Raw genomic sequence first — 25,661 nt, 5'->3', positions numbered from 1 at the left:
ACAAAACAAATACAGTAATTAATTCAATGTATGTGCAATTTAGTTAAGAGGCATTTTAAAGTGTTACTTGACCTTATTCGTTTGTTGTTGACGTTTGAGTTTCCCAGAATATTCAATACACAAAGAATCAGACCAACTAATCAAGCAGGCGCCAAAGAAAGAAGAATCAATCATTTATTTAATCAATCATTTATTTAATTGCGTTTCTGATGTTTTTCCCCTCTTTGTGTATTTGTGGTGTTTTTTCCTTTTTTGTAGAATTCACTTTATTATTCCATTTCCCTTTTACACATTAATATTCCATCATAAGAAGCTACAGATTAAGGCATAACTTTAACAATCAAAGTTGTCATTCTACATAATCTGTATTTATTTAAAACCATAACTCTCATAAATAAAAGTATGAAGTGCATTTATGCTGTTCAGACATGTGAACAAACGTTCTATACGTTTTATAAGAAACCACCGTATCTAACAAGTTCATCCCCTGACTTTAAAAAAATAATATTTCCATTGAAACTAAGGCACCAAATGAAATGTATAGCTTTCTATATCTGGACTAACACGACTACAAAGTGACAGGGTAATGTGAAATACATTTAGTATATTAGGAAAATATTTGTTGAAGTCAAAGTTTAGCTCTACAGTTCATCACAATCTAATGTTTGTTCTGACATCATGACGTCGCTCTTATGGCTCATTTGTCTCCAACATACTGAGGAGACGTCCTCTGTCAAAATGAGTAAGTAGTGAGTAAATAAGCAGTCACCATGGCAACCAGCAGCTTTGAAAACCCCTTTCAAAGCCTGATTTCAATCGTTTGAGGTCGACCCTGTGTTATGCCCGGTGCATGCTGGGAAAGGCTCCACCCCCCTGACGGGCCTGCCCAGGATAAGCAGGTGAAGAGAACGGATAGATGGGTGGATGGAGCGTCGGATGGAGGGATGGACAGAGGGAGGGATGGATGGACTTCCATGCTCCATTGAATCAGGAACACTTGAGACCCGGGTCATCTCAGGTTCCAGACCTACCTGACCAGAACCAGAACAAGCCTGTGCTGTCATCTTCCATCACAATAAAGCAAAAAGACAATAAAATTGCTACATTATGGGAATGATGCATTCCCACTTACAGTGCAAGTTCATCTTTCCACAATCTAACAACCCTCTGACATGTTCCCTCCTCCCTGCTCCTGTGGAGCTCCAGTTCAGCCTGGATGTCTGTCTGAAGTCCTGCAGCTCTTATTTCCCCACAGCTGTGATCCTTTTCGCTGGATTGTTCTGTGCGATGCCGTAGGGTACGTGAGCGGCAATGGTGCCCATCTCTGCTGCCCCCTCCACATGAAACATCTGATCATCAAAGTAGATGTGGGGTCTGATCTTCTCCAGCATGGGGCCCTTTGGTGCCCCGGCCAGGAACAAGGCCTCGTCAATCTCCAAGCCCCAGGCCCTCAGGGTCTTCAGGGCCCGGATGCCGGAGCTAGCCGCGCTGCGAGCCGTTACCAAGAAGGTCCGGATGGGACAGTTCAGACGCTGGCCTTTGGCGTAGAATTTCTTCTGCAGCTTCCCCAGGGCCTCCAGGAAGCCCTTCAGCGGACCCTGCCAGAGGAGGAGAGCAGCTCAGATTAGGTTCTTTCTATTCCTGCCTCGTCCTCTCTGGTTTATTGTTATTGCCTTTGCCGTGTCACATTTGTATTTGCAACAGAAGAGGCGAGGAAGCTTTTATTTAATTACAAGCATTATTGACGGATCAAGAACATCCACGCTTTGTAAGTGAATATAGTTTACAGATCATCTTATTAAATTACGACCCTGTCCTTTCAAACAGACATTTATAGTTTAACATAATGTCTTCACTAAATAATCAGTTCATCAAATGTCAAGCAACGCATTCAGGGACTTTGTTTTGATAGAATCTGCATAATTGCTTGACTCCTGATTAGAGCTAAATCCAATGTAATGCTCCACAGACGTTTAGGATTTCTGTCTGACCCTCCTCATGTGACCTGTAATGACAGCCTGTTTTTGCCGGTCACAGCATTTCTAAGCAACATGAGGAACGTTTGGAGCTAATTAAAGCTTTTGCCCACAACCACACTAACCCAGATCGGCTCCACAGCGTCATGACAGCTGGATTGTGCCTGTGACCGGGGGCTGCTAGGGGGATCTAGTCCTTTATGCCACTTCAGCAACTCCTATTGGTTGGTAGGGGATAGTGCAAGTCTCCTATGTGAGGTCAGACCCATGGTGTGAGGTGAAGAAAGAACAGGAACTACATACATGATCCAGGAGCGTGTCTTCATTCTCTCTCTCGTGCTCAAAGAACTTGTCCAACCCGTGGGCCTTGAAGATTCGCTCTGACTCGTCGGAGAAGAGGACGGCGTCCCCGTCAAACGCCACCCTTAGCTGAGACTCGGATACCTCAGTCAGCTTCTCAGGCATGAACATGGTGGCCGCTGCGATGCCTGAACACAAATGCAGACGGAGGTTAGCAAAGGCCTGAGCTGGAGTTATTGGACATCTGCAGTCAAGCCGCCGCTCACACACTGGCTGGGTCAGAAGCATGGGAACTAATTAGATCTATCAAGTAACATGTCAAGTCAAGGACAGTTCCTCCCCTTAGGTATGTTTGTGTGTGTGTGTGTGTGTGTGTGTGTTGCAGCATTAGTCAAATGTCACATGAAGAATGTCACCTTGAGTAGCAGGAGATGTCGCAGGCTAATGCTGTTATATCACCAATCAACTGATCACTTTCCCTCCACACACACATGTCACACACACATTCCAGCATGAATATTTAAAAATGATTTAATTTTAAAAAAAGGGCTAAAATAGAAACATTGTAATGCTGATTGATCTCTTTCTGGCTTTGTTGTTTTAAATCTTAAAGCACACAAGTGAATTTTATTATTACTTCATTAAAAACGTCACTTCACTCTTTCATCTTCATAGAGAGTCTTTCCAGTGTGTGCTCATGTATCAATACATGTTGGAGCTACAGTGATGTAATTCATTTGAGTATTGGTCTCGAGATGTCATTACACACAAATTCATCTTGGAAACACCGGGAGAGAAATTAATCAATATGCTGATTTATGTTAATGTGACTGAAGCTGCCAGTCACTGCTGCTCATTATGCAGACAACAGAGAGAACCCCACAGTGTGTGTGTGTGTGTGCGTGCGTGCGTGCGTGCGTGCGTGCGTGCGTGCGTGCGTGCGTGCGTGCGTGCGTGCGTGTGTGTGTGTGGCCAGTCTTTGTACGCTTGTTTACCAAATTTTATATGATTATTCACAATGAAATTTCAATTTCTGCAGGCAAAACTGGAAACCCAAATACAGAAAGAAGAGTCAATAAGTCTCTACTCAAATCTAACATAGTACACCTTAAACCATCAGTGCTTTGTTGTGTGGCCTCTGTACTGCAGCTTGCTGTGTGTGTCTGCTTGTACAGTCCAGTACCATGTTGAGCCCTAAAGCAGATCAGAGTTGGACCTTCCTCACCTTCAGCCAGGGCCTCCCTGACCTTGTCGGCGTCTGCAGACAGGTACAGGTTCGTCTGCCAGGCCTTCAGGTAGCCGATAGGACTGCTGCCCCCCGTCATACAGAACCGCTCTATGTACAGGTCTGTGCAGGAGAAGAACCAAACACAACCTTTAGTTTGATTCTCTTCACTCAAACAACACAAGGAATCAAACAAATAGTAATCTCACAGTGAACTCAATACTTCATACACATTTCTTCCAAAGTCTGAAACACTGGGGCCTTTGCCTTGTTGCCAAAGTGAATAAGATCTTTCTGTGGTTTGGAATCGGAAAGCCAGAGATCTGTGGAGGCGTGTGAGGTGAAGCAAGGGAGGGAGGAGGAACACTTTAAAGGTGGACGGTGTCCAAAGAGTTGGTTATATTAAGGGCAGAGGTGGAGAGTGTGTGTGTGTGTGAGAGAGAGAGAGATTGATGCTGATGGGAAAGGAGCCATTTACATTTTGGCTAAGAGAGGGTTCTTAATTCAATAGCTTGGCCTGATCCAAAGACCTTTGATGGACACTTTGCAGAGAATGGGAGGAGACTCAGAGGGTGATATGTCCTCTACTCAACATTGGTGGATCATGGCTAACTTCTGATGGGAGAGAGCCGGAGGAGGTGAGGGACAACAACAGTGAAGCCAATGAGAGGAGGACAAACGGATAGAAGGCAGAAGAAGAGGATCTGACCTTTTAATTCAAATATGGACTAGCATATAAGTTAATACCCCAATCTCTGCCTTCTGGATGATGTCAGGCGGAGACAGGAACAATAAGGACAGAGAGTGATGTCGCTCTCTCAGACCCCTGGCAGATCTCTCCATCTTTCAAAGAACCAACTGTGCTCCAGGGATCTCCAAGGCTGTTTATTTGTCTTGCTCGTGGGTCTGTGGTGAGTTTGGCCCCCCGCACTGTGCTTGTACCTCATCAGTCAGAACTTCCTAAAGCGCTTTGTCCTTTAAAGATGGCTGGCGGGGCGTGGGAGACACACAAGGGAAATATCCTCTCTATTGATGTCTTTGTTTCTTTTTCCCTTATGTAAGTGTGTGTGTGTGTGTGCGAGTGTGTGTGTGTGTTCTCATCATCTGTCACTGTATGATTTATTTACCCGAGCTGAGGATCTGAAGCATAGTAATAAGATAGCACACGCAGGAAGTCAGCAGGACAGAGACAAACACATCAAAGCGTGACAGGACTCCTCCTCATCCTCTCGTCTGTTCGGAGGCCTACATCCACTCTTTACCGCAAACTGATGAATTCTCGCTTTGTCGACTAAATGTGACGCGGCTAGAACGATGTCAGCACGGGAAATCGAATTTATTTGCTTGAGTGGGAAGTGAAATGGCCTGTCAGTCATGTTGCCCTTGGGTTTCAGATTGATAAAGGCGGTAAAAGCAGTCAATCAAAAGCAAGGACAGAAACTCAACCTTTCAGTTAGCTTGAGTCTAAACAGATGCTGAGTGATAAAGAAGCACATCAGTGTTTCTCCTCCGCTAAGTGACAATATTGTGAGTCTCCACAAGCACATATGTCACTCTGAATCCTCTCTAATGTGTTGGTACCCATGTTGACTCAGTGCTGGGCTCCACTGCGGGAACTCTACTGGACAAACTCTTCCTCTGTTGACATCTGAGAAGCCCTGTTTTCCTTCAGCTTGTTGGTTTAGTTCTCCAGATCAGGGCTGAAAGTTCAGGGAACTCCACGGATGTGCTGGGACCCTCGAGTGAGGAGCGCTCAGGCCCGTGTTTGTGGAGACCAGTCGGGCTTATTTTTGTAAGTCTGCGGGAACGATGTCACCCCACCCAGAAGCTGCGTTTGAACTTTTCAAAACAAGAGCCGAACAGAACAGGAAGTGGTTGTGATAAAAAACGGGTCTGAAGTTTTCCTGGGAAGCGTCTCGTCTGTCAGCTGTTCATACAGTTTGTTGTTTGTGTGTCAGATGAGTGTGTGTCCTGATCTCATCCGCCTTAAGTTCAATCACAACCACCAAAACATGGCTACTCACAGTTTCATTAGTTATGAAGAAGTCCATGGTGAAATACAGAAAAAGATCTCAGACGTAGACGATGTTAAGTTGACTGATTACCGATCATTTCTCTCTATGACATCACCTGGTTCCTTATTAGAACAGCTAATTTGTCGTTACTGCGTCTCCTCACACTAGGAAGAACCCGTTGGATGTTTGTGAGACTCACTGTGATGGTTGATGGTGTTGATAAGTCTGATCCCAACGTGTGCGTGGTTGTACGTCACCAAAACAATGTCGAAGAGCTCCTCGCTTTGTGGGTAAAGCCCCCGCAGACGAATGTTCACCGCCTCCAGGGCCTGTCGGGTTACAAACAAAGCTCAGCTCCAGAAAAGGACTGTGATGTGGGGATGATGGAGAACAAAAGGAGCGTCTGTTCTTTCACCTTGACAAAGGGGAAAGCTGGTCCCGGAGCAAAGGGCTCGTTCTCATGTTCGATTTGATAACGCAGGTACTCCTCCACCCCCTGCTGCTCAAACACCTTCTGTTCCACCTCTGTTCGAAACAGGACCCGGGAGGAAACGGCGATGGTTACGGCGTTCTCTGGTTTGGGCTGCAGCGACAGACGGCAGGAAGACAGACAACGAACAAAGGTGAAGAGGAGAAGAAGGTAAGGAGATCGACGTCAGAAGTGAGTGTGTAATATGTTCCTCACATCATAATGCATGCTGGACAAACATACACACACATGTAGAGGACAGGAGAGGAGCGCGTGCTGTTGACAACAAAAGGATCAATCAAATCAAATGGACACTGAAGGCTGACCAGCTTCACTTCACTGTTGCTCTCTCGTCTGCATGCATCTGTTGTTCTTACAGTGAGGCGACAATCTGTGTATGAAGTCACATGAGTGTGTTTGTTTCCAGTCCTGATCCTTGTGTCCTGGTAAACAAACCGCCGGCTGTCTTTTGTTGCTCTATTTAGCTCTGCACCCTCACAACACTGGGCCCCCTGACATGTCACCTATTCACCTAGTAACACACACCGTTACACACAAACACACACTCATCTTAATGCACAGCTCAGTCAGATTAGTAGATTTAATGTCATTGTTTTGCAGTAAAGGATGGCTGTCTCTTATAATGAACAGATCCATATCATACATAATCAAAATAACCTCAAATGGTCTGTTTTCACTTAGTGTGCACGGTGGTGTTCTCCGGGTAAACCTGGAAGAACAGAGTGGGAACGTTTCCGTGGGAGCATGAATGGCATGAAGGACACACACTGTCACCATGCATCAGACGCTGGTTAGTAGAGTAGGTGTGTCCGTGTGTCCATGGTCATGCAGACACATCACAGAGGGGTGAGATGTAACCCGCGGTAACGACCTCTGACCCTGTGATGATGGGACATACTTACGAAGAACACGCCTCCCTCCACCTTCCGGGCTCGTCTCCCTGTCACCTTAGCAAAATGATAAGTTAGAGTTTACTCATCGGGTATTAAGACAGAATTCATTTATAAAGGAGCTTCACATTCTGATGATGATGACAGGATGAGTTTGACCTTTGACCTCTTCATCATACGTGTGATCTTTGACCCCTCAGAGCTGCTTTGCTTTAAGACAAACACACCTCTGAGTTTTCCCTTCATTGTAAGACAGATTTAGAGCGTTGTGACATAAATCAAGTGCATAAATCAAGTTTCTATAATTAATCTATCATTCTTGTGACCCATGGAGGCTCCAGATATCTGTGCCTCCTGCCTTATGTGGTTAGGTGCAGGCTCCTCTTACACAGTGTGAAGCAGACCCAGAGGCATATAGAGTCCTGTTTACGAGGTGCTGGCAGAAACAGCCTAACAAACACAGGAGACCTTTGGTGTGGCTTACACACTGATGTCCCTCTGCTCTATGAATAACATGTGACACACTCTGCATGGAAGTCATCTTAGAGCTGGAGACCTGCTAGTAGAGTCAATACTGGTAGTGTTAACAGCATGATCTCTCTCTCTCTCTGTCTCGGCCTCTCTTGGCCTCTCTGGGTCTCTCTCTCTCTCTCTCCCTCTCTCTGGGTCTCTCTCTCTCTCTCTGGGTCTCTCTCTCTCCCTCTCTCTCGGCCTCTCTGGGTCTCTCTCTCTCTCTCTCTTGGCCTCTCTGGGTCTCTCTCTCTCTCTCCCTCTCTCTCGGCCTCTCTGGGTCTCTCTCTCTCTCTCTCCCTCTCTCTGGGTCTCTCTCTCTCTCTCTGGGTCTCTCTCTTTCTCTCTCTCTCCCTCTCTCCCTCTCCCTCTGGTCTTCTGACCCAGTGTGAATGCATCGACCCCCAGCCCTCCCCTCACAGGGTCACACAGTAACTGTTATCCCCTCCCCCTTATTGATTCGTATAACGGTAAAGACAAGTGAATGTGATTGACCTCGATCATTCATGTATAAAAGCAGATTCATCAGTTATTCTTCATATATGGCATGAATTTCACCATCCCTCCTTTTGTATACCTTTGTGACACGACCACACTTCCCCCTCTCCCCTCCATTCTCTCCCTTCCTTCTATCCTCACCCTCTCATATCCTTGACTCACTGTTATTTACCTATCTGAGGGTGTGAGACAGCTCTGCCACCCAGGAGTGAAGGAAGTAAATGGGATTCCCGCAAAAACCACTTACTGGGAGGTGGAATAGGAGGAAAGCAGGAGTGGGTGTTAAGAGGTGAGGGGGGAGGAGGAGGAGGAGGAGGTGATGGGGTTGAGGGGGGCGAGCGGTGAGCAGCAGTGGAGGGACTATGTGCTCTGATATTTATAGAGAAGTAAAAGGCCAGAGATGATGCTGCCTGCTGAGGCCGTGCCAGATATGGAGACACAGGAGCATGACTGAGCACGCTGACGACTACACAACCGCTCACAGACGTGTGTGTGTGTCTGATAGAAGACACGTGTGACCCTTACATTGGACATATAGTGAAACAGTGGAGGTCTCTTCAATGGCATTTATGATTTATGATTACGCAAGAAGATTTGATAGAGATGTGTATTCTAATATATTAATACTGAGGATTATACTGGATATAAGCCTGAACACACATCTGCTATGAAGGCAGGGCTGCTGGCATGTTTGCGTGTGTGTTTAAAGTAAATCTGGAAGATGAAACAGTCTATCCACTCCTGGGCAAAGGAAAGACCAAACACACACACCACCTCTGGTTTGGCCCCACAGAGTAAACACCAATCAAGCAGATCTGTACTTTACTTCCCTCATCAACTCATATCAATAAATAATAATATGTCCTGTACACTGATGTTATTAATTGTACCTTTAAGAGCGATCACAGCTCCAGACCGTCTCTCACATTATGGCAGAGATGTTCAGATCCATTAGGCCAGCTTTATGTTTCATTACAGCCATGCTCTGCTGCTGAGATGTCATGATTGGTGTTGCATGCACAATGACAGCCTAATGGATGTGTAGATTAAAAATAAACCCTGTGGCTGCATTAAGCCTCACACCCACTGAGTTGCAGGGCAGTTTGCTTCCTCCTGCATGTCACTTTGCTCTCTGTTAGGTTCCTGTTTCTCACTCACATGTTGGTCCACAACTTTAAAACTGAAACAATCACTTTATCTCAAAGTATAGGAAGTTTATAGAGTATATTAGGATATAGGTCAGGATTGGTTGAACTCTAGGGCACATCTGGTATTGTGCAATCTGTCTGTCTGCCTGTCTGCCTGCCTGTCTGTCCAATATTGAGATAATCAAACAGCATAAGGGTTAATACACATAAAGCATGTAAAGGTTCAAACACAAACTTGTCCATTACAGATCTTTTTATAAATTAACTCTCTTATTTATTTAGCATTGTATCTTCAGTATCTATGCAGCGGTCAGGACTGATAATGTCACAGTAGTAAAGGTTGCAGAGGGAGATGAACAGGCACCCATAGGTGCTCTGTAGGGTGACCTTGCTTGAAAGCATCAGCCCCGTTGGAGCTACACTCTGAGCCGCACGTACACAGTGTAAACATCTGACTCTTAGAATGAGGAGGTGAGAGGAGCAGGAGCAGCCACAGGAGGACAGAGCAGAGGGAGCTGAGCTGAGCTGCAGCTGGAACATCAGGGTTAGATGATTCACTACAAAGACTAGCTTTGATTCTGCTGTGTGTTTAAGTCTTCAGTCTAAGTCTAGCTGTCATTTCTATACAGTAACATTCATCAACTTTCCACAAACATAAACACATCATATTAATAGATGGGTAGATCTTTCCCAAGTTAAAGGGGGAGTCCACATATTGTTCCACATTCAACTCAGTTTCTTGCTCTTGAAAGTAAACAAACCCTTGTGATGTCATAGAGGTCAGCTTCTCTTCCTCTCTACCCATAAACTGAATGTGATGTGTCAGATTCTCCCCCAGCCTCCAGAGAGCCACAGCAGGCAGGTTGTGTTGTGACACACTTACTAGTTTAGGCTTGGTGCTGAGGCCCAGGTGGTCCTGATCAAACTCGGCTTTCTCCTCCCACGATTCTCTGCTGTCCCCGTTGGTAGAAGTGGCAACTTTGAGCTCCTTGACCTGTCCGCTCATCACCTGCACCGGGTCCAGACTCATCCTCACCATAGAGAAGCTCTCCCTCTCTTCCCCTGCGTGTCCCGTCTGCTTTCAGCACAAAAACAAGTGTGCGACCGACTGATCACAGTGACCTACAAAAGTCCAAAGCCGTCACGGAGATCCTCCTATCACGTACACCGATAATAGGCTTACAGTGGAGCCAGCTGAGCTTGCACCAGTGAAGCAGCAGAAGAGTCCTGTCTCTTCTCTTCTGTCTCCTGATCACTTCTCAGCTTCCTTCTTCCTTCCGAGATTATGTTTACTGCGTACGAGAGGAATGCCAGACGACGTTAACGTGCACACAAACATTCAAACCCTCTGTTCCCTGTGAGCCATTGTGCTGCATGTTACCCTATACGCAGCCTCTCTGTTACACACACACACACACACACACACAGGTTCACACAGTATCCCAGTACAGTTCACACACACTGTCCTTCCTGAGTGTTTGGCAGGCTGCGGTCCATCTGCTCTCTTGTTCCCTCTCTCTCTCTGTCACACACACACACACTCTCTCTCTCCCTCTCCCTCTCTCTCTCTGTCCCGCTAACACCCCCCCCCCTCCCCCCCCCCCTCCTCCTCCACACACTCTGTGTCCCATTCAATCACTTTCTCAGCTTCAGCCCCCTCTGTCCACCTCCTGACCAATCACAGGCCTGCTTCCTTATGCGGAGGGCCCAGCCCCCATCCCGCTCCACTGCCCAGGGCTGCAGGAGGCTCATGGGACATTCAGACACACACACACGCACCCATCACACACTAAAGACACAAAAATCACATCAGAAATCATTTTAAAAAATTGGAAAAATAGATGATAGCAGTTTTAGACTCACCTCTTGTCAGTTATTCTTAAGTATAGTTAAATATTCCTTCCGGCTGCTATGAATTGTTTTAAATTGTTTTGTAAATCTTTATTACAATTCTATACATTTTTAAACTAATCATGCCTGCTGGTTTCTTTATATAACAATCCATGTCCAAACTCAAAGTGTTATCAAGTTAGTTGTGGCCGGTTTCAAAGCTCTGGTTCAGCATGTAGCACTGACGAGGTGTCGCCTGTAGACTATTGGTTGTGTAAGACTTCACACATCCTCCTCATGAGCTCTGCACTCCTGCTGGTGTGTGTCCTGTTAGCACTGCATATGGAGCGCTGTGCTAATTGCTTGCAGTGAATATGGTGTCCTGCATGTGGGCGTCACTTTGCAGTTTGCACTCTCTCTCTCTCCTCCGCCTGTCAATCGTTCCACTCAGGCCGGTTGTTCAGTGTAGCGCCTGTATATTATTAGAATGGCTCCAATCTGTAAGTAACATGTTTCAGCATCCACGTGAAGTCATTAGTTATCAGTTTGAATGTAAACAAAGGGGAAATGTAAGAGGGACAGAGAAGTAAACACAAAGTGCCATTTGGGGAAGATAGTGCAGATGAGGATGAGAGTGGGGGAGGGGGGAGGAGGGAGATGAGCCTAAAGGTAGAGTTAATGAATGTGACCTTCATGGGATGGAGAACAAATGATACAGGCCTTTACTGGTGCATGCTGGGAGATCAGATATTAAAGCATTAAATGACTCATGCTGTGTAGAGATGATGTCAGAGCAGACTTCCTGGTCTCATCCCACAAATCAAGATCTGTGATGATGAAGCCTCAAAGTGCAGTCACCAATAGGTCAGGTAATAGATTAGAAGTGACCAATCACATCTGTAGGTCTGCCCTGAAGTGCTGAGTCAGCCGGTGCAGAGATATTAAAGTGAACCTTGTGTGAACTCTGGACAGATCTTACTGGACTCATCCTGCTGATCAACCACGTGGTGTGACCCAGTGTGACCCAGTGTGTAGGCGGCATTATGACTTTAGAGACGGAGCCAGTTTACGGCTCCACCCTGTGGCCTCTCTGTGAAGTGCATCTGGAACATGACCTCTACTGCTGCAGAGGCTCTCTCTCTGTGTGTGTGTGTGTGTGTGTGTGTGTGTGTGTGTGTGTGTGTGTGTGTGTGTGTGTGTGTGTGTGTGTGTGTGTGTGTGTGTGTGTGTGTGTGTGTGTGTGTGTGTGTGTGTGTGTGTGTGTGTGTGTGTGTGTGTGTGTGTGTGTGTGTGTGTGTGTGTGTGGAGGAGGCAGTAGCTCAGTGGGTAGAGCTTCCGTTTGGGAGTGGAGGGTTGCTAGTTCGAGTCCCTGCCGAGGTGCCCCTGAGCAAGGCACCCAACCCTCAACTGCTCCCCCCTCTGCGAAGGGTGGTAATGTAATGTAAGTCGCTTTGGATAAAAGCGTCTGCCAAATGATGGTAATGTAATGTGTGTGTGCTGTCAGCGTGTAAGTGAATGTTTGGATCATTTTGTGTGCGCATGTTTTCCCGTCTCTCTCTGGTGTTGGCGTGGTTACCATGAGAACAACCTGAGCGCTGACATCACTGCAGTAATGTGACATCATCACTAGACGGTGACTCATACTCTTGGCACAGTGTGTGTGTGTGTGTGTGTGTGTGTGTGTGTGTGTGTGTGTGTGGCTGGATACAAAATAACAACATTCATTTTGACATCCATGTGTTTTATTCTATGTAACAAAAATAATGACACCGTCTTTGTTCTCAGGCTCTACCATTGTTTGAAAACAAATCATCCAAAGCAAAATCATGTGAGAGGAAAAAGAGACGCAGTGTTTACATGAACATCATAGAGAAAGGCTGAAGAATAGAAAGAGATCGCACAACCCAGCACAAATGATTCCCTGTCAAGAAGAAGTAGAATATCTCTGTTCGTATTCTGCTCACACAACTCATGAGCAGAATCCAATGTGTGTGTTCAGAGCCGACTGAAGACTCAACGTCTGAGAGCCCACGATCAATACAGCATCACTTCATATCTAACCCAAACATCACCGGCCACGCTTCTGTTTTCCTGAAGCAACACAATCCCAGCTTTGGCGTTTAAGACCTCCATCAGGGGGGCGGAGCTTGGCGGCTCTGCTGTCTGGGCCTAATCAGGATGGACAGAAGCTAATCAGCAAAGAAGTGTGCAAGTCAACACAATGTGAAACCACTTTGCCAGCCAATCTGTTTGAATCAAAGTGTTTGACAGCACACTGGCCGTGTAATAGAGGATGATCAACCAAGCGTGTGACGACCATACACTGAGTTAGAACAGGAAATGGCGAAACACACACACGGGCCTTCATGTGTGACAGTTTATACATTAGAAACAATTTACAAACCGTTTTGTCACCCAGAAAGCCGCTCTCACTGTGTGTGTGTGTGTGTTTGTTTACGTGTTAGCAGGAGTTACTCAAACAATTACAGACCAATTTTATCTCAAACCTTGTGGATGTTTGTGCCCCGGCTCCATAAATGAGATTTCCTATCAATAACAGATGGAGCAGAAATGTGCAGCAAAGCATGAGTGTGTGGCTGAGAGGATGCAGACTGTGTTGACAAGAGAGAGCTAGAAAAATACTTTGTTTATCATCGCTGTGTCTTTCACTTTGGGACAGCATGTCATTATCTTGGCCTTTTCAGCCTTGGTGGATGCATGAGTGCCCTTCTGCCTGATTTGTTTGCCTTAAATAAGTGGGGGGGCCCTAATTGACATAAAGCAGCTTGAGTCAGATGGCAGCGTTTCCTGCAGTGGTTGACATAGCAACCCGATGCCAGCGTTCTTATTTAACTTTAAACTTTTACACATCTTGAGGCTTGGCTCTATTAAACGTGTAAAAACAAGTGGACTTGCGTTGGAAACAACTGAAGCCATCTCATCCTTCCATCTGATCTTTCCCTCATAGAGACACACACCACTCTGACTGTCAGAGCTTTATAGTGAAGTAATTCCACATCCGTCCACTGGGGGTCACTGTAAAGCCTTTTTATCACTCGTATCACTAAGACCCTTAAAACCTCCATCTCCCCCTGGGCTCCGCTCCTTCTGCTGTGTGGCGAAACGTTACCTCTCTATATGAAGATCACTTATAGAACGGCAACAGTGCAGCGACAGCAAGACTACAGAACAACACGTACCAGCAGACCACAAAAGCAAGTGTGTAGTGTTGTGTGTGTGTGTGTGTGTGGATGTGTGTGTGGATAATACTCAGTGCTTCGGTGTTTAAGGTTTACACAAAAAACTTTACAAAGTTAAACTAGACTGAGGCGTCTCTTCTTACGCAAAATGATGCAAACACGCATACAAAACACATGTGGACACTTTCTAAAGTATCCAGAGGTACAGCAAACACACACACACACGCTCGCTCACTCTCTCACTCTCTCACACACACATTCTTCACTGTAGCTGTGTCCTCGTATGAAAGAAGGTCTACTCTAACGGTACATGTACATATACATATTACATACGTTTATATTCATAAATAGGAGTACAGTCATATTAAGAATGTACATTTTGTTTTATCATTACATTATCACACAAAGAGAGGCTTGATCTGGAGGAGGGGAGAGAGAGAGTGACGAGGAGGAGGAGGAGGAGATCATTCAGTTCACTGGCAGGAGGAGACGGCAGACTTCATATTTTAGTTTTGATCCTAACATGTAGAGAAGCTGATTGGCTACCAGGCAGTGAGGGTTCAGAGTGATGAAGGCCAAGAGATACAAGAGGAACATAGTGAGACAGTGAAGGACCTGAGCTCCTCTTCAGGGAGCAGAGCGGTCATGAGTTCTACTTACATATGAAGGAGTCGGGGGATTGAGTCTCAAAGACGTCTCGACACTTCAACAAGTATCTCCTTCAGTCCTGAGTGCTGGACACTAAACTGGTATTTAGTATCTGTGTCAGTCACCTCGGGGCTCAGCTGAAGACTCCAGCAGCTCACTGACCAACAGAAGGCCTGTGAGACCCTCAAGAGGACAAACACTGAGCCCACCGCTCACTCAGGACTGTAGATACTTAGATGTTAGTGTGTGAGTGTTAAAGAGCCAAACAGAGAGAAACTTAGAAACTTAGAAACTTCAATAGTTTTAGTTGAACAAATTAAATCTGCCAGGTTTCTGCTTTCATTCATACCTGCAAACTGACACACACACACACACGCACACACGCACACACAGCTTCCTCTTCAACCTTTATGCTCTTTTTCTCATTGATTTTAGATCTGAGCTGAGTTGGATAAAGTAGCTCCCCTCTCCCTCCACTCACTATCAAAGCGCTTCCTCTGACATTTAGGGAGGAGCAAGGGAGCGGGAGCGTGTAAGAGGAGGAGGAGGAGGAGGAGGAGGGGCGTCGGCTATCTCTGCTCTTCATGCCAAACAGTGATGAATTATGGAGTTATGGAATTATTACACCTCAGAAAAAGACAATCCCTATCCTGAGTCTCATCTCTCTTCATTGTTCTCCTGGATCCTTCTGTTGCTTTGACAATCATTAGCCTCTCCTTATGGAATCATTACATGTATAGATTGTTTTGTTCTCATTACCTCATCTATCCTCACGGCCTCTGTAACATGGCTGTAGATATTTACAGACAGATTCATGGCCGTGTTGATCCTGCAGCCTTATTACAGCCGGGCTCCATGTCCCTTTGATTGCTATTGATGTCGTTAGCAAGATGAGTAACACATTGAGGTGGCGCCTGAAATCAGCGAGCAGCACATCAGTATGCATCACCACACACACACTAACATCATCACAGCTCAAGCTCACACACACACATCCCCGGAGCTGCACGGGCTGGAGTGTGCGCTTTTAAGGGACACACAACTGCCGGGAGATCAGGAGGGAGGAAACTGGATGGGCTTACTCACACACACACACACACACACACACACACACACACACACACTGAGCTCCTCTTATTGTTAGTCTTGGTAAGTCTAATCGTCTGCTCCTCTCGGTGGATCACACTTTAACAACATTCCTCTTTTCCAGCCTTCCCATGTTGCACAGCATCAAAACAGGAAACCAATCAATTCCCTTCACCGTCTCCATGAAGGAATTAGGATTTATGAATTTCCACCTGCTTTCATCTCAACCTGGGCCATCTAGGGAGTGAGATTAAAGGAAGCACAACCACTGGATTAAACTAAAGTGAGACCTTGAGCCTGAATGGCAACAAGTCTTCAGTCGTATGTTTCAGTCCAGTGATTGCACTTCAGCCTGCTTTGAGTCGGGGCCGAGGTGAGAACAAGAGAAGAAGATGGAGCCAAATCTGAATCTGATCGGCAAGTTTACTCCCTCCGATGTTTTTATGTAAGCTCAAGAATCTAAAGCCACATTCCTCCTGTCAGTGCTTCAGTGCAGCAGACACCCGGCGGGCTGAAGCAGCAGGAGTGCACAGTGGGTGGGCCTGGAAGAGCAGAATGGAGTGACTCAGTGTGGTCCAGTGTGCTTCCCTGCCTCTCTCCTCCTTCTCACTGAGTCTCCACATCCTTCCCTATCTTCTCCACACCTCCTCTCCTCCTCCTCCTTCCACCCCTCCCATCCCTCCTCTCCCCTCCCCTCCCCTCCCCTCTCCTCTACTTCTGCATGTCACACTGCAGCAGTAGGACGATGGAGGGATCGGACTTGGCCGCCTCTTTGAACTCGTCCAGGGAGATCTCGTCGTTATGGTCCTTGTCCATCTTGGAGAAGATCTTGTCCACGCGCTGCTGAGGGGTCAGCCCGTCCTCGTTCATACGCATCATGATCACTGTGCCCACCATCTTGTAGATGGCCTGTAGAGGAGTCAAAGGGAAACATGTCTTTAGATCATATTGCTCTTTATCTAAACACACACACACGCGCACACACACTCGCCCAAACGCACCTCAATGATCTCCAGCATCTCCATGCGTGTGATCTTTCCGTCTCCGTCCAGGTCGTACATGTTGAAGGCCCAGTTGAGTTTCTGCTCGAAGCTTCCCCTGGAGGTGATGGACAGGGCGCAGATGAACTCCCTGAAGTCGATCGTCCCGTCGCCGTTCTTATCAAACGTCCGGAACGCATGCTGGGCGAACTTGGAAGCGTCGCCGTACGGGAAAAACTGAGGAATCAAAGAAGAGGCACGGTTACTCAGACGGATGAGAGCTGGAAGGAGCTTAAAGGGTTAACTCCTGCATCGTCAGTCACAAACGTTGTGATAGATTGCCACAAAATTCAAAAGCTTTGTTTGGGTTGTTAGATTGACTCAGGTGGTTTCTGTTCTCAGATTATAAAGTGCTGTAGAATCTTCAGAGTTGTTTACGAGGCCGTTTACAGTCTGAAGGCGGAGCTCAGGCTTCATGATTGATCTGAGCTGATCCTGCAGTCAGTCGCTTTGCAATCTCTCCTCAAATCGTTTTCTGTCTCCATCACAACATCGTAACATCGCTCAATCCCAATATCGGTGCTGTTTGCTGGAATTTGAGAACGTTTTGAGACAAACACTTGAGACGCTCTCGTAGTGAGTACAAGTCACCTGAATGACAATGAGCAACAAAGAAGAAACAACACAACTCCTCTTTCTGTACTTCTGAACTCTCAGCCGTCCGTCCGTCTCAGTTTGACACAATCACAGCCTCTCCTTTGCTGTCTTCACCTCCTTGGTCCCTCTTCCTTCCATTCACTGGGTTTCTGATCCAGGAACCAAAATCTCTAAAAGACTCCCTCACTTTCAATGTTTGTGTACAGAAACCCAGTGAGGGGACGACAGACCTGGACCCCTGTGTCGTCTCCTCCCAGGTGACACTGATGATGATGATGATGTCATTTCTGCTCCTCTCGATGCGTCACACTGTTATCAAGGCCCAAGATTCCAGGAAAGATAGTTGTGTCATTTGAGCAGTTCAGCTATTCTGAGAGTCAGGAAGCCTGAGGTCAGCATGAATTCACTTCAGAGATTTCACACTGAGAAAGATTGAAGATATCTTTCAGCTTGGCTATGTAAAGTCAGTCAGCCACTCTGTTCTTATCTAACAACCTCCAGAGCTTCTCACTGCCACATGTAGGACAATTAAACAGAAACAGCAGCAAAGGAAACACCCCAGCCAGATGAAGGAACTTTCCCCACAGTATAACTCTAAAGACATGAGAGTAAAGATGTCAGTGTGCCGTCCAAACATCCTTCTCACTGTCAGATCAAACAGCAGCTGCTCACTCCTGCTCCCTCACCTTAACGTAGAGCTGCTGGAACTCCTCCAGGTTGAGGATCCCAGAGGGGCAGTCTTTGAGGAAGCCTTTGTACCACTGCTTCAGCTCGGCCTCGTTGAATTCCGTGTTCTTGGTCAGATCGTCCAGAACCTCGGGGGCCAGTTTGCTGTTGTGTTTCCCCATGTTGCCTCGCCTCTCTGAGGGGGGGGAACAGGGGGAGAGAGAGAGAGACAGGGGGAGAGAGAGACAGCGTGAGCGCCTGGGGGGAGGAGGAGGCGAGTGCGAGTGCAAAACAACAGCAACGGCGGCTGTGATTCCCTCTGTTGTTGCGGCAGCGCAGGTCTCTGAGGACAAACGCAAACAAGGAACCTGCACCAGTACACAAGCAAACAGGAAGCACTGAGGCCGTAAAGCCTGAACACATCCACATTTACACACTCACACAGATCAACCCCTCACCCAGGAGCTTTCACATGGATTTGCTGGTTGAACATTTAGTTGAGCTTCATCGATTTTCACGCAAACTCCTAAAAACTTTCTTCCAATTTCCCCTTCACTAAATTTGTCACATCACTTCTTCTGTTTACTTCGTTTTGTGCTCTGATTTACATTTCCCTGTAATTCATTGCTAATAGGAATGATGTCATAGGAACATTTGACAGTTATCTCAGCAAAACACATTGCCAAGACAGAACGTTCACATTTTAGGACTTTAATAGAGACAAAAGAGGATTAAAGTCAGCTTTGCAGGAGAATAAAGATACTGTATAAATCTGCACCGTCCATCATATGGAGCCGTACCAAAGGTGAGTTTCCATGGTGATTCATGCTCTTGCACCATAATCACCTTGTGTGAGTGAAGGCCCTGATGGCATGGTTGATATTTTGGCCCTAAAGCGCCTCATTACTTTGGCTGATGGGCCTGTGACCTCAGCGCTCTCTGGCAGGGCTGAGGAGCGCAGCAGCAGTGCCTCCATGACGCCGTCTCTGACTCACCGCCCCGTCTAACAGCTTTCACACTCTGACACCAGCGGCCGAGCAGAGCGAGCGGCCGCAGAATTACCACTAAACCACCGAGAGAGAGAGAGAGAGAGAGAGGACGGGGAGGGTTCAGAGGCTGAGATATCACCCTGCCCCGCCGTGTCTAATGGGCTGTGAGTCACCTTCAAGTCCCAACTGTGCAAACTGCAGAAACAGTTTGTAGTTCATGTTCCTGTGAGGAGTGGGAGGTGCTGGTTGGTGCTGATGGGTGCTGATGGGTGCTGATGGAGCTCCAGCATGCTCACACAAACACAGAGGCCATCAGGAGCTTATAGGTCATACCGGCGTTTAGAGAGCAGCGTGTTGTTAAAAAGGTGGCCTGTGGTTTTTTATCAGAGGTGACCTTTTCAAGACACACACAGAATGTTCCTACTTCATAGAGACACAACTTACTGCTGTCTGAGAGCAGAGGAAGAGCTTTAACTGAAACGCCCCCTCAGAGCCTCCTGGAGACGTCCCGTCCCCTGGAGTCACATTATGCTTCTGCACAGGGTTCAGGTGACTCCAGTGTTAATACACACACACACACACACACACAGAGCTCACAGGACACACAGAGGTCAACACACTGCATCCTAATCTGTCTCTGACACTGAAGCTGCCACACTTACATAGCACATGTGCGTCAGAGATCACTCTCCTTCCTCTACCTCACTCACAGGGAGACTGACAAATCACACACACACACACACACACAAACTGCCACCAAAGTTGCCTGATTGAGTGTCAAAAGAGGAATTTTACGTGAATTTCCTTGTGTGTGTGTGTGTGTGTGTGTGTGTGTGTGTGTGTGTGTGTGCGCTGCAGAGTGCTGGGTATTGATACGTGTGGAGATGCGTATTGATCCATCCTCCATGTTCTATAGTGTGCTGGGTCACAGAGAGCAGGTCAGCCATCACATGTACATGAAACTGGGATTTAAGTGTTCAATCTCAATCATGATCAGATCTGATTCAGCAGCAGAGATGTGGGTTTGTTGTAGATGTGTGAGTGGTTTCTGTTGCAGTGTTTTAACTTTACTAAATAACGTGTTAATCAGATTCATCACCGTTGGCAACAACCTTGATCAGTTCAGTTGGGAGTAGTGGGATGATATGCAAATGAGCTGAAGGTTTAGGATGATGGTAAAGTGCTGTGGGCAACGAGTGGGCGCTGACTTTAAAATGAGCTGTGACTAATATCTAACTCTTTATTGGTAACCCCGACCCCTGACCCCTGAGCCCTGGCTGCTCACAGACCCAACTGTTCCATATGTGCGGCTCCATTGGTTTAGTTTGACTGAGGGAAAGCAGGAAGTGCACAAAGTCTGCATGTCTAGGGTTTGTGCAGAGGGATGAAGAGTGAGGCCAGTTTAGAACACAGAGTACCAGGGGCGCACAGAGGCAGAGGCACTACAAGAACACAACACTCAATATGTTCTTATACATCCATTTACTGAGCTTTAGGCTCGTCTGGCATCTCACAAAATCTTCAACAAACAAACCAATAAGCAGGAGGATTGGAGAGTTCATCTCTGCACACACACACACACACACACACACACCAGGACCCAGTGTGTGTAGGTACAGGCAGGATGGATGCAGCCAGATGCTCAGGGCGTCAGTGTGAGGCTGGAGGACAGGAGGTGGCTCGTGTTGTGGCAGAAACAGCTGTAGTGCTGTGATCCCCAGAGAGAGGAAGGTCAGAGTTCAGAGTGAAGACACGTATGAGAGAAGTGTACAATCACTAAGCTCTGAGACCTCACACACTCTGGGCTTCACAGTCACACGGAGAGTTTGACTGTGATGATGGACCGAACGTCCACTCAGGTCTGTGTGACAAAGACAGAGACCACTGAAGTCCCCTTATGTGACACACACACACACACACACACACACACACAGGTGTTGATTCTGTGTGCTGCCCTTGTGCGCTCACACTCTTGTGGGCTGTGATTCTGTGTCCTGGGCCCAGACTGAGCCAGATGAGATTTTATTCCTCTGTTAGGGAAGCAAATGTAGCAGATAATAGAGTCTGAGTGAAGGACGGAGAGAGGCGAGGCTACCCAGGCGAGGCTACCCAGGCAAGCCAACGGGTTTATTGAAAGAATAGAAATGAAAATAACTGGAAGGAGCAGAAACGCACAACCTGCAGACGGCGGTCAGGGACTCAGCTCCTCCTCATTTAATCACACACTCTCTCAGACATTTACTGAGGCAGGATCTCCAGGTGCTGAAGGTTATCTAGAGAAGACCTTCCTTGTTCCATCTGCTTGGATAAGGAGCAAAAGGAAGCACGTCTCAGGGGAAGAAATGGAACGCGTCCCGTCACAGAGATGAACCTGCTTCCATGGCCTTTTCTCATTCTGACTGGAGATGCTTATCCGTGTGTGAACGCATGTGTCTGCGTGTGTGTGTGTGTGTGTCTGCGTGTGTGTGTGTGTGTGTGTGTCTGCGTGTGTGTTTGTGTGTTTCAATAAAGATGCGCTTGTTGTGTTTGGAGAAAAATGGAAAAGCATTCAACTTGAGAATGCATAAATATTGAGCACAGAGAGAGGAGCTGTGTGTGTGTGTGTGTGTGTGTGTGTGTGTGTGTGTTTGCTTATCAGGAAAGCACAGGAAGTGAGCTGTCTGAGTTTGGAGTAGAAGAAGAAGAAGTGGTCAGTCAGCATGAGCAGCAGTAAGAGCTGGGCTGAGCCTGAGCAGCATTTTCTTCTTCTTTCCTATAAACTGGATTCAAACCCAAGCAGTGGAACAGATCCATATTACGCAATAGTGACTCTGCTTTACTCTCTCTCTCTCTCTCTCTCTCTCCCTCTCTCTCTCTCTCTTTCCCTCTCTCTCTCTCCCGCTCTCTCTCCCTCTCCCTCTCTCTCTCTCTCTCTCTCTCTCTCTCTCCCTCTCTCTCTTTCCCTCTCTCTATCTCTCCCGCTCTCTCTCCCTCTCTCTTCTCTCTCTCTCTGTGTGAAGCTGCACAGGAACATGAGTGTGATGGAGGAGTGAAGTGACTCAAACCCACCAGAAGAACTTCCGGTTGATCAAACGCAAGTGATTTGTCAGCTCTTTGTGTCCGTTGGCATGGTAACACCACCAAATTATTTGCCGTAATTGACGGCGGCTCCCTGGATGCAGAGAGAGAACTGAACTGAGCAGCAGTTTGAGTTCTAAAGTGAAGAGGAGAACACAAACTGCAACAAAACAAGAAATGACATCAATGTTGTTTTAAAGTTTAGAACATTTAAGTCATTTATTGTTTTATGTGATTTTAGATGCGCCGTAAAAACCAGGCAGGCATAATGTGGAACTAAATGTTTGAATTGATTCATTAACATGCATACACACACACACACACACACAGAGTAATCACCAGTTCAAGGACAGGCTCATTTCATTCTCATGGTGCATTCAATGTCCCCAGATGGTTAAACTGCTGCTTCAGACTTCCCCACCCAATCTGCTCCAGCATCCTGATCAACACTTTGACTCAATTTCCATGTGTGAGTGGATCAATCGGCCTATGGCTCAAATAACACATCTTCGGCACAACACACACAAACACACACAAACAAGTTTCAACATATTAGTTCCACCACACACAGGCTTTCTCTGGCGTTCTTATACACAAACAGACACACACACACACACACACACACACAGGGACCACAAAGCAAAGATGGCACTAAAAGACACAGAGTGATTGAAAGTGTTACTATCATTATTTAAGCCCGACCTTTAAGTGAAGCTTAGATAGCAGAGATGATGCATGGGAAAGGAAATGAAAGGGAAGTGACTCATGCTGTTTAGTCAGGACACACACACACACACACATACATACACACACACATAATGGGACTATTTCCACTCTTTTAATAACACTTGACCATCAAATTAATTTAAAAATCAATGAGTGCCCATAGGAGGCTGGACCCTAGTCTATATGGGACAGGAGTCATTTCCTGTCCACAATGATGGCAATAGGGGGACGATCAATACTCAACCAGTCCAATACCAGCCCTGTGTGTGTGTGTGTGTGTGTGTGTGTGTGTGTGTGTGTGTGTGTGTGTAATCCCTCCCCCTGAGTGGTCTTCATGGCAGCTCACTAAACCATCAAAGGTGGATTAGAACAATATGTTGTCTTGACAACAGCAACAGTGTTTAATGCCAAACAGTGCCTATGTGAGACAGGAGGATGAATAAGGCCACTCTCCTCCACAGGGAGCATGACGTGTGCCTGAACAGACGTGTGTGTGTGATCAGAGCAGCGCTGCAGTATGAAAAGACGCATTTCAAAAAGAATGTTTGATTGTTGTGGCTGTTAAAATGATTGATGTTGTTAAGATACAGACTGTAAACACAAAGTCAGGATATGTTATACGTCTAAGTAATCAGTGCATAAAACCTGCCCCCTGTGTGTGTGTGTGTGTGTGTGTGTGTGTGTGTGTGTGTGTGTGTGAGTGTGTGAGTGTGTGTGTGTGTGTGTGTGTGTGTGTGTGTGTGTGTGAGTGTGTGCCCGCCGGTGAATTCAATTGCAGTAACAGTGACTGGAGCTCTAAGAGTATACACACACACACACACACACACACACACACACACTGGAGGAGTTGTGATAAAATAAGAATATGAATGGCTCAGGGTGTGTGTGTGTGTGTGTGTGTGTGTGTGTGAAGCCTCTGAGGCGTTTGACTCCAGATCAGCGCTCCTTTGTGCCGGCGGCTCGGAGCACAAAGAGGCTTTCTTCACTCCGACGCCTTTATTTCTGTCATCAGGCTCTAAGTGTTCTTATCAAATCTGGGGATCTGATCTGAGGTCTTTGCATTATAAATCAAGTGTTGGTTGATCAGAGCTCTTATGCTTTTACATATTGACATTTATTAATCATTGAATTGACGTGTGTCTATAATCTATGAGTCTCTACAGCAGGATGAGGTCTGATGTTGTTGCTGCACAGACATCTGTGGTCTGTCAGATAAATGTTGATGATGTGACGACGCTGAGGTGTTGCTGTCTATCTCAAGGATCTCCATCGCTATAGAAACGCAACTCACCTCAGAGAAGTTCAAACTCTAATTTAAGACCAGGCAGCATGTCGAGCCTGGGGAGAAACACAGAGCGTGTGTGTGTGTGTGTGTGTGTGTGTGTGTGTGTGTGTGTGTGTGTGTGTGTGTGTGTGTGTGTGTGTGTGTGTGTGTGTTACTAGTCTCTGTGGATGAGCACAGCTAACCTTTATCTCCCCCATCTCCAAAACATTATTTATTCATTTGAATATCAATTTATTGTTACCAAGTGAAGCCTGGGCCGTCTCAGTGCTGCTGTTAGTCACTCAGTGTGTGTGTGTGTGTGTGTGTGTGTGTCCATATCAACCTGGGCAGCTTTGGTAAACGTGGCACAGACGCTGCTAAACAAATAGGGAGGAGTGGAAAGATGCCAGCACAAACAAACACACACACACACACACACACACACACACACACACACACACACACACACTCACACACACACACAACACTCATTGACAACACACACAAACCCTCACACTTCCCTCACTTATATAAGCCCTGGTTAAGTGTTGTTCAGCAACAAGGCTCAGGTGTTTCAGTGACACACACACACACACACACACACGTTTGTTGCGTAATGCGAAAGCAGTGTAGCAGGAGGAAACAGAGCATGAAACACAGCGCTGAAGTACTTCCTCTTCCTCTTCCTCCTGCTCCTGTACTCAAACCTGTCCTGTCATAGAGTGAAGACCTGCAGGCTCCGCCCACATTCAGCGTTGGACATAAATAGAGATTATTGTTGATTATGATGTCGTGGAGAATTTCTAATAGTTAACGATGAGAACCCTGACCCTGAACCTTCCACTGTGATGCTTAAACAATGTACATGAATATCGCCATGGATACTGTCAAATGCATCTAACTTATTCAATTTGCTAATTATTTTAAGTGATCTGTGCTGTGAACTTGCTACATGTTAAATGTTGATCTTGGTTGATCTCTTTTCTGGTCATGGTTTCTTTATTTACACACCAATTACACGTTTAGTTAGTGTGTGTTTGGCTGTCCGTCAGGCCGACACACAGCTGGCCAATGAGAACAGAGCAGGCTTTACAGGTGTGGGCCTTAAAGAGACAGTACCATTTTCACTCAGTGTGCACTGCTGAGCTGCAGTAAGGAAGGATAGGAGAGGATCAATGTGGGTGTTTAGCAATTGCTAAAATTGCAAAGTTTTCAAGTTTAAGTCTATCTTTAGTGTGTTTGTGTTGTATAATGTTAGATCAAGCTGTCCAATCAAGATTAACCTCTTCACTCAACAATCCTTTGTTGCTATTCAACCACGAGCAGCCAATCAATTGGCTCAAAGGAGCCGGCAGTGTGTGTGCGTGTGATTGTGCACCAGTGTGTGTGTGTGTGTGTGTGTGTGTGTGTGTGTGTGTGTGTGTGTGTGTGTGTCTGTGTCTGTGTCTGCATCCATACACTCCCTTTATATTCCAGCATCTGTCTCACAATGTAATAAACCACGCC

General features: G+C 46.5%; 2 protein-coding genes across 3 annotated transcripts; both read right to left on the bottom strand.

The window, feature by feature from the left end:
* Positions 1–1,241: 1,241 nt before the first annotated feature.
* On the bottom strand, positions 1,242–10,091 carry nt5c1aa (5'-nucleotidase, cytosolic IAa). The gene is made up of 7 exons (XM_076171582.1): positions 9,936–10,091; positions 6,909–6,953; positions 5,932–6,099; positions 5,716–5,845; positions 3,502–3,624; positions 2,280–2,464; positions 1,242–1,598 (listed from the first exon to the last, which is right to left on the bottom strand). The coding sequence occupies exons 1-7, from the start codon at positions 10,089–10,091 to the stop codon at positions 1,242–1,244; spliced, it is 1,164 nt and encodes a 387-aa protein (XP_076027697.1).
* A 6,436-nt stretch (positions 10,092–16,527) lies between these two features.
* LOC143016962 (hippocalcin-like protein 4) lies at positions 16,528–18,301 on the bottom strand. 2 transcript variants are annotated; one of them, XM_076171558.1, is made up of 3 exons: positions 18,140–18,301; positions 16,818–17,033; positions 16,528–16,725 (listed from the first exon to the last, which is right to left on the bottom strand). In XM_076171558.1, exons 1-3 carry the CDS (start codon positions 18,299–18,301, stop codon positions 16,528–16,530), a joined length of 576 nt encoding a protein of 191 aa, XP_076027673.1. The 2 variants fall into 2 exon arrangements, with proteins under 2 accessions (XP_076027673.1, XP_076027674.1); XM_076171559.1 differs by lacking the exon at positions 16,818–17,033.
* Positions 18,302–25,661: the final 7,360 nt, after the last annotated feature.

The sequence above is a fragment of the Genypterus blacodes genome, unplaced genomic scaffold, assembly GCF_046128005.1.
Source record: "Genypterus blacodes isolate CSIRO-AG114 ecotype Tasmania unplaced genomic scaffold, CSIRO-AGI_Gbla_v1 ptg000258l_1, whole genome shotgun sequence".
NCBI lineage: Eukaryota > Metazoa > Chordata > Actinopteri > Ophidiiformes > Ophidiidae > Genypterus > Genypterus blacodes.
The sequence above is the reverse complement of the archived record's forward strand: the minus strand, read 5'-3'. Positions and strand labels throughout refer to the sequence as shown.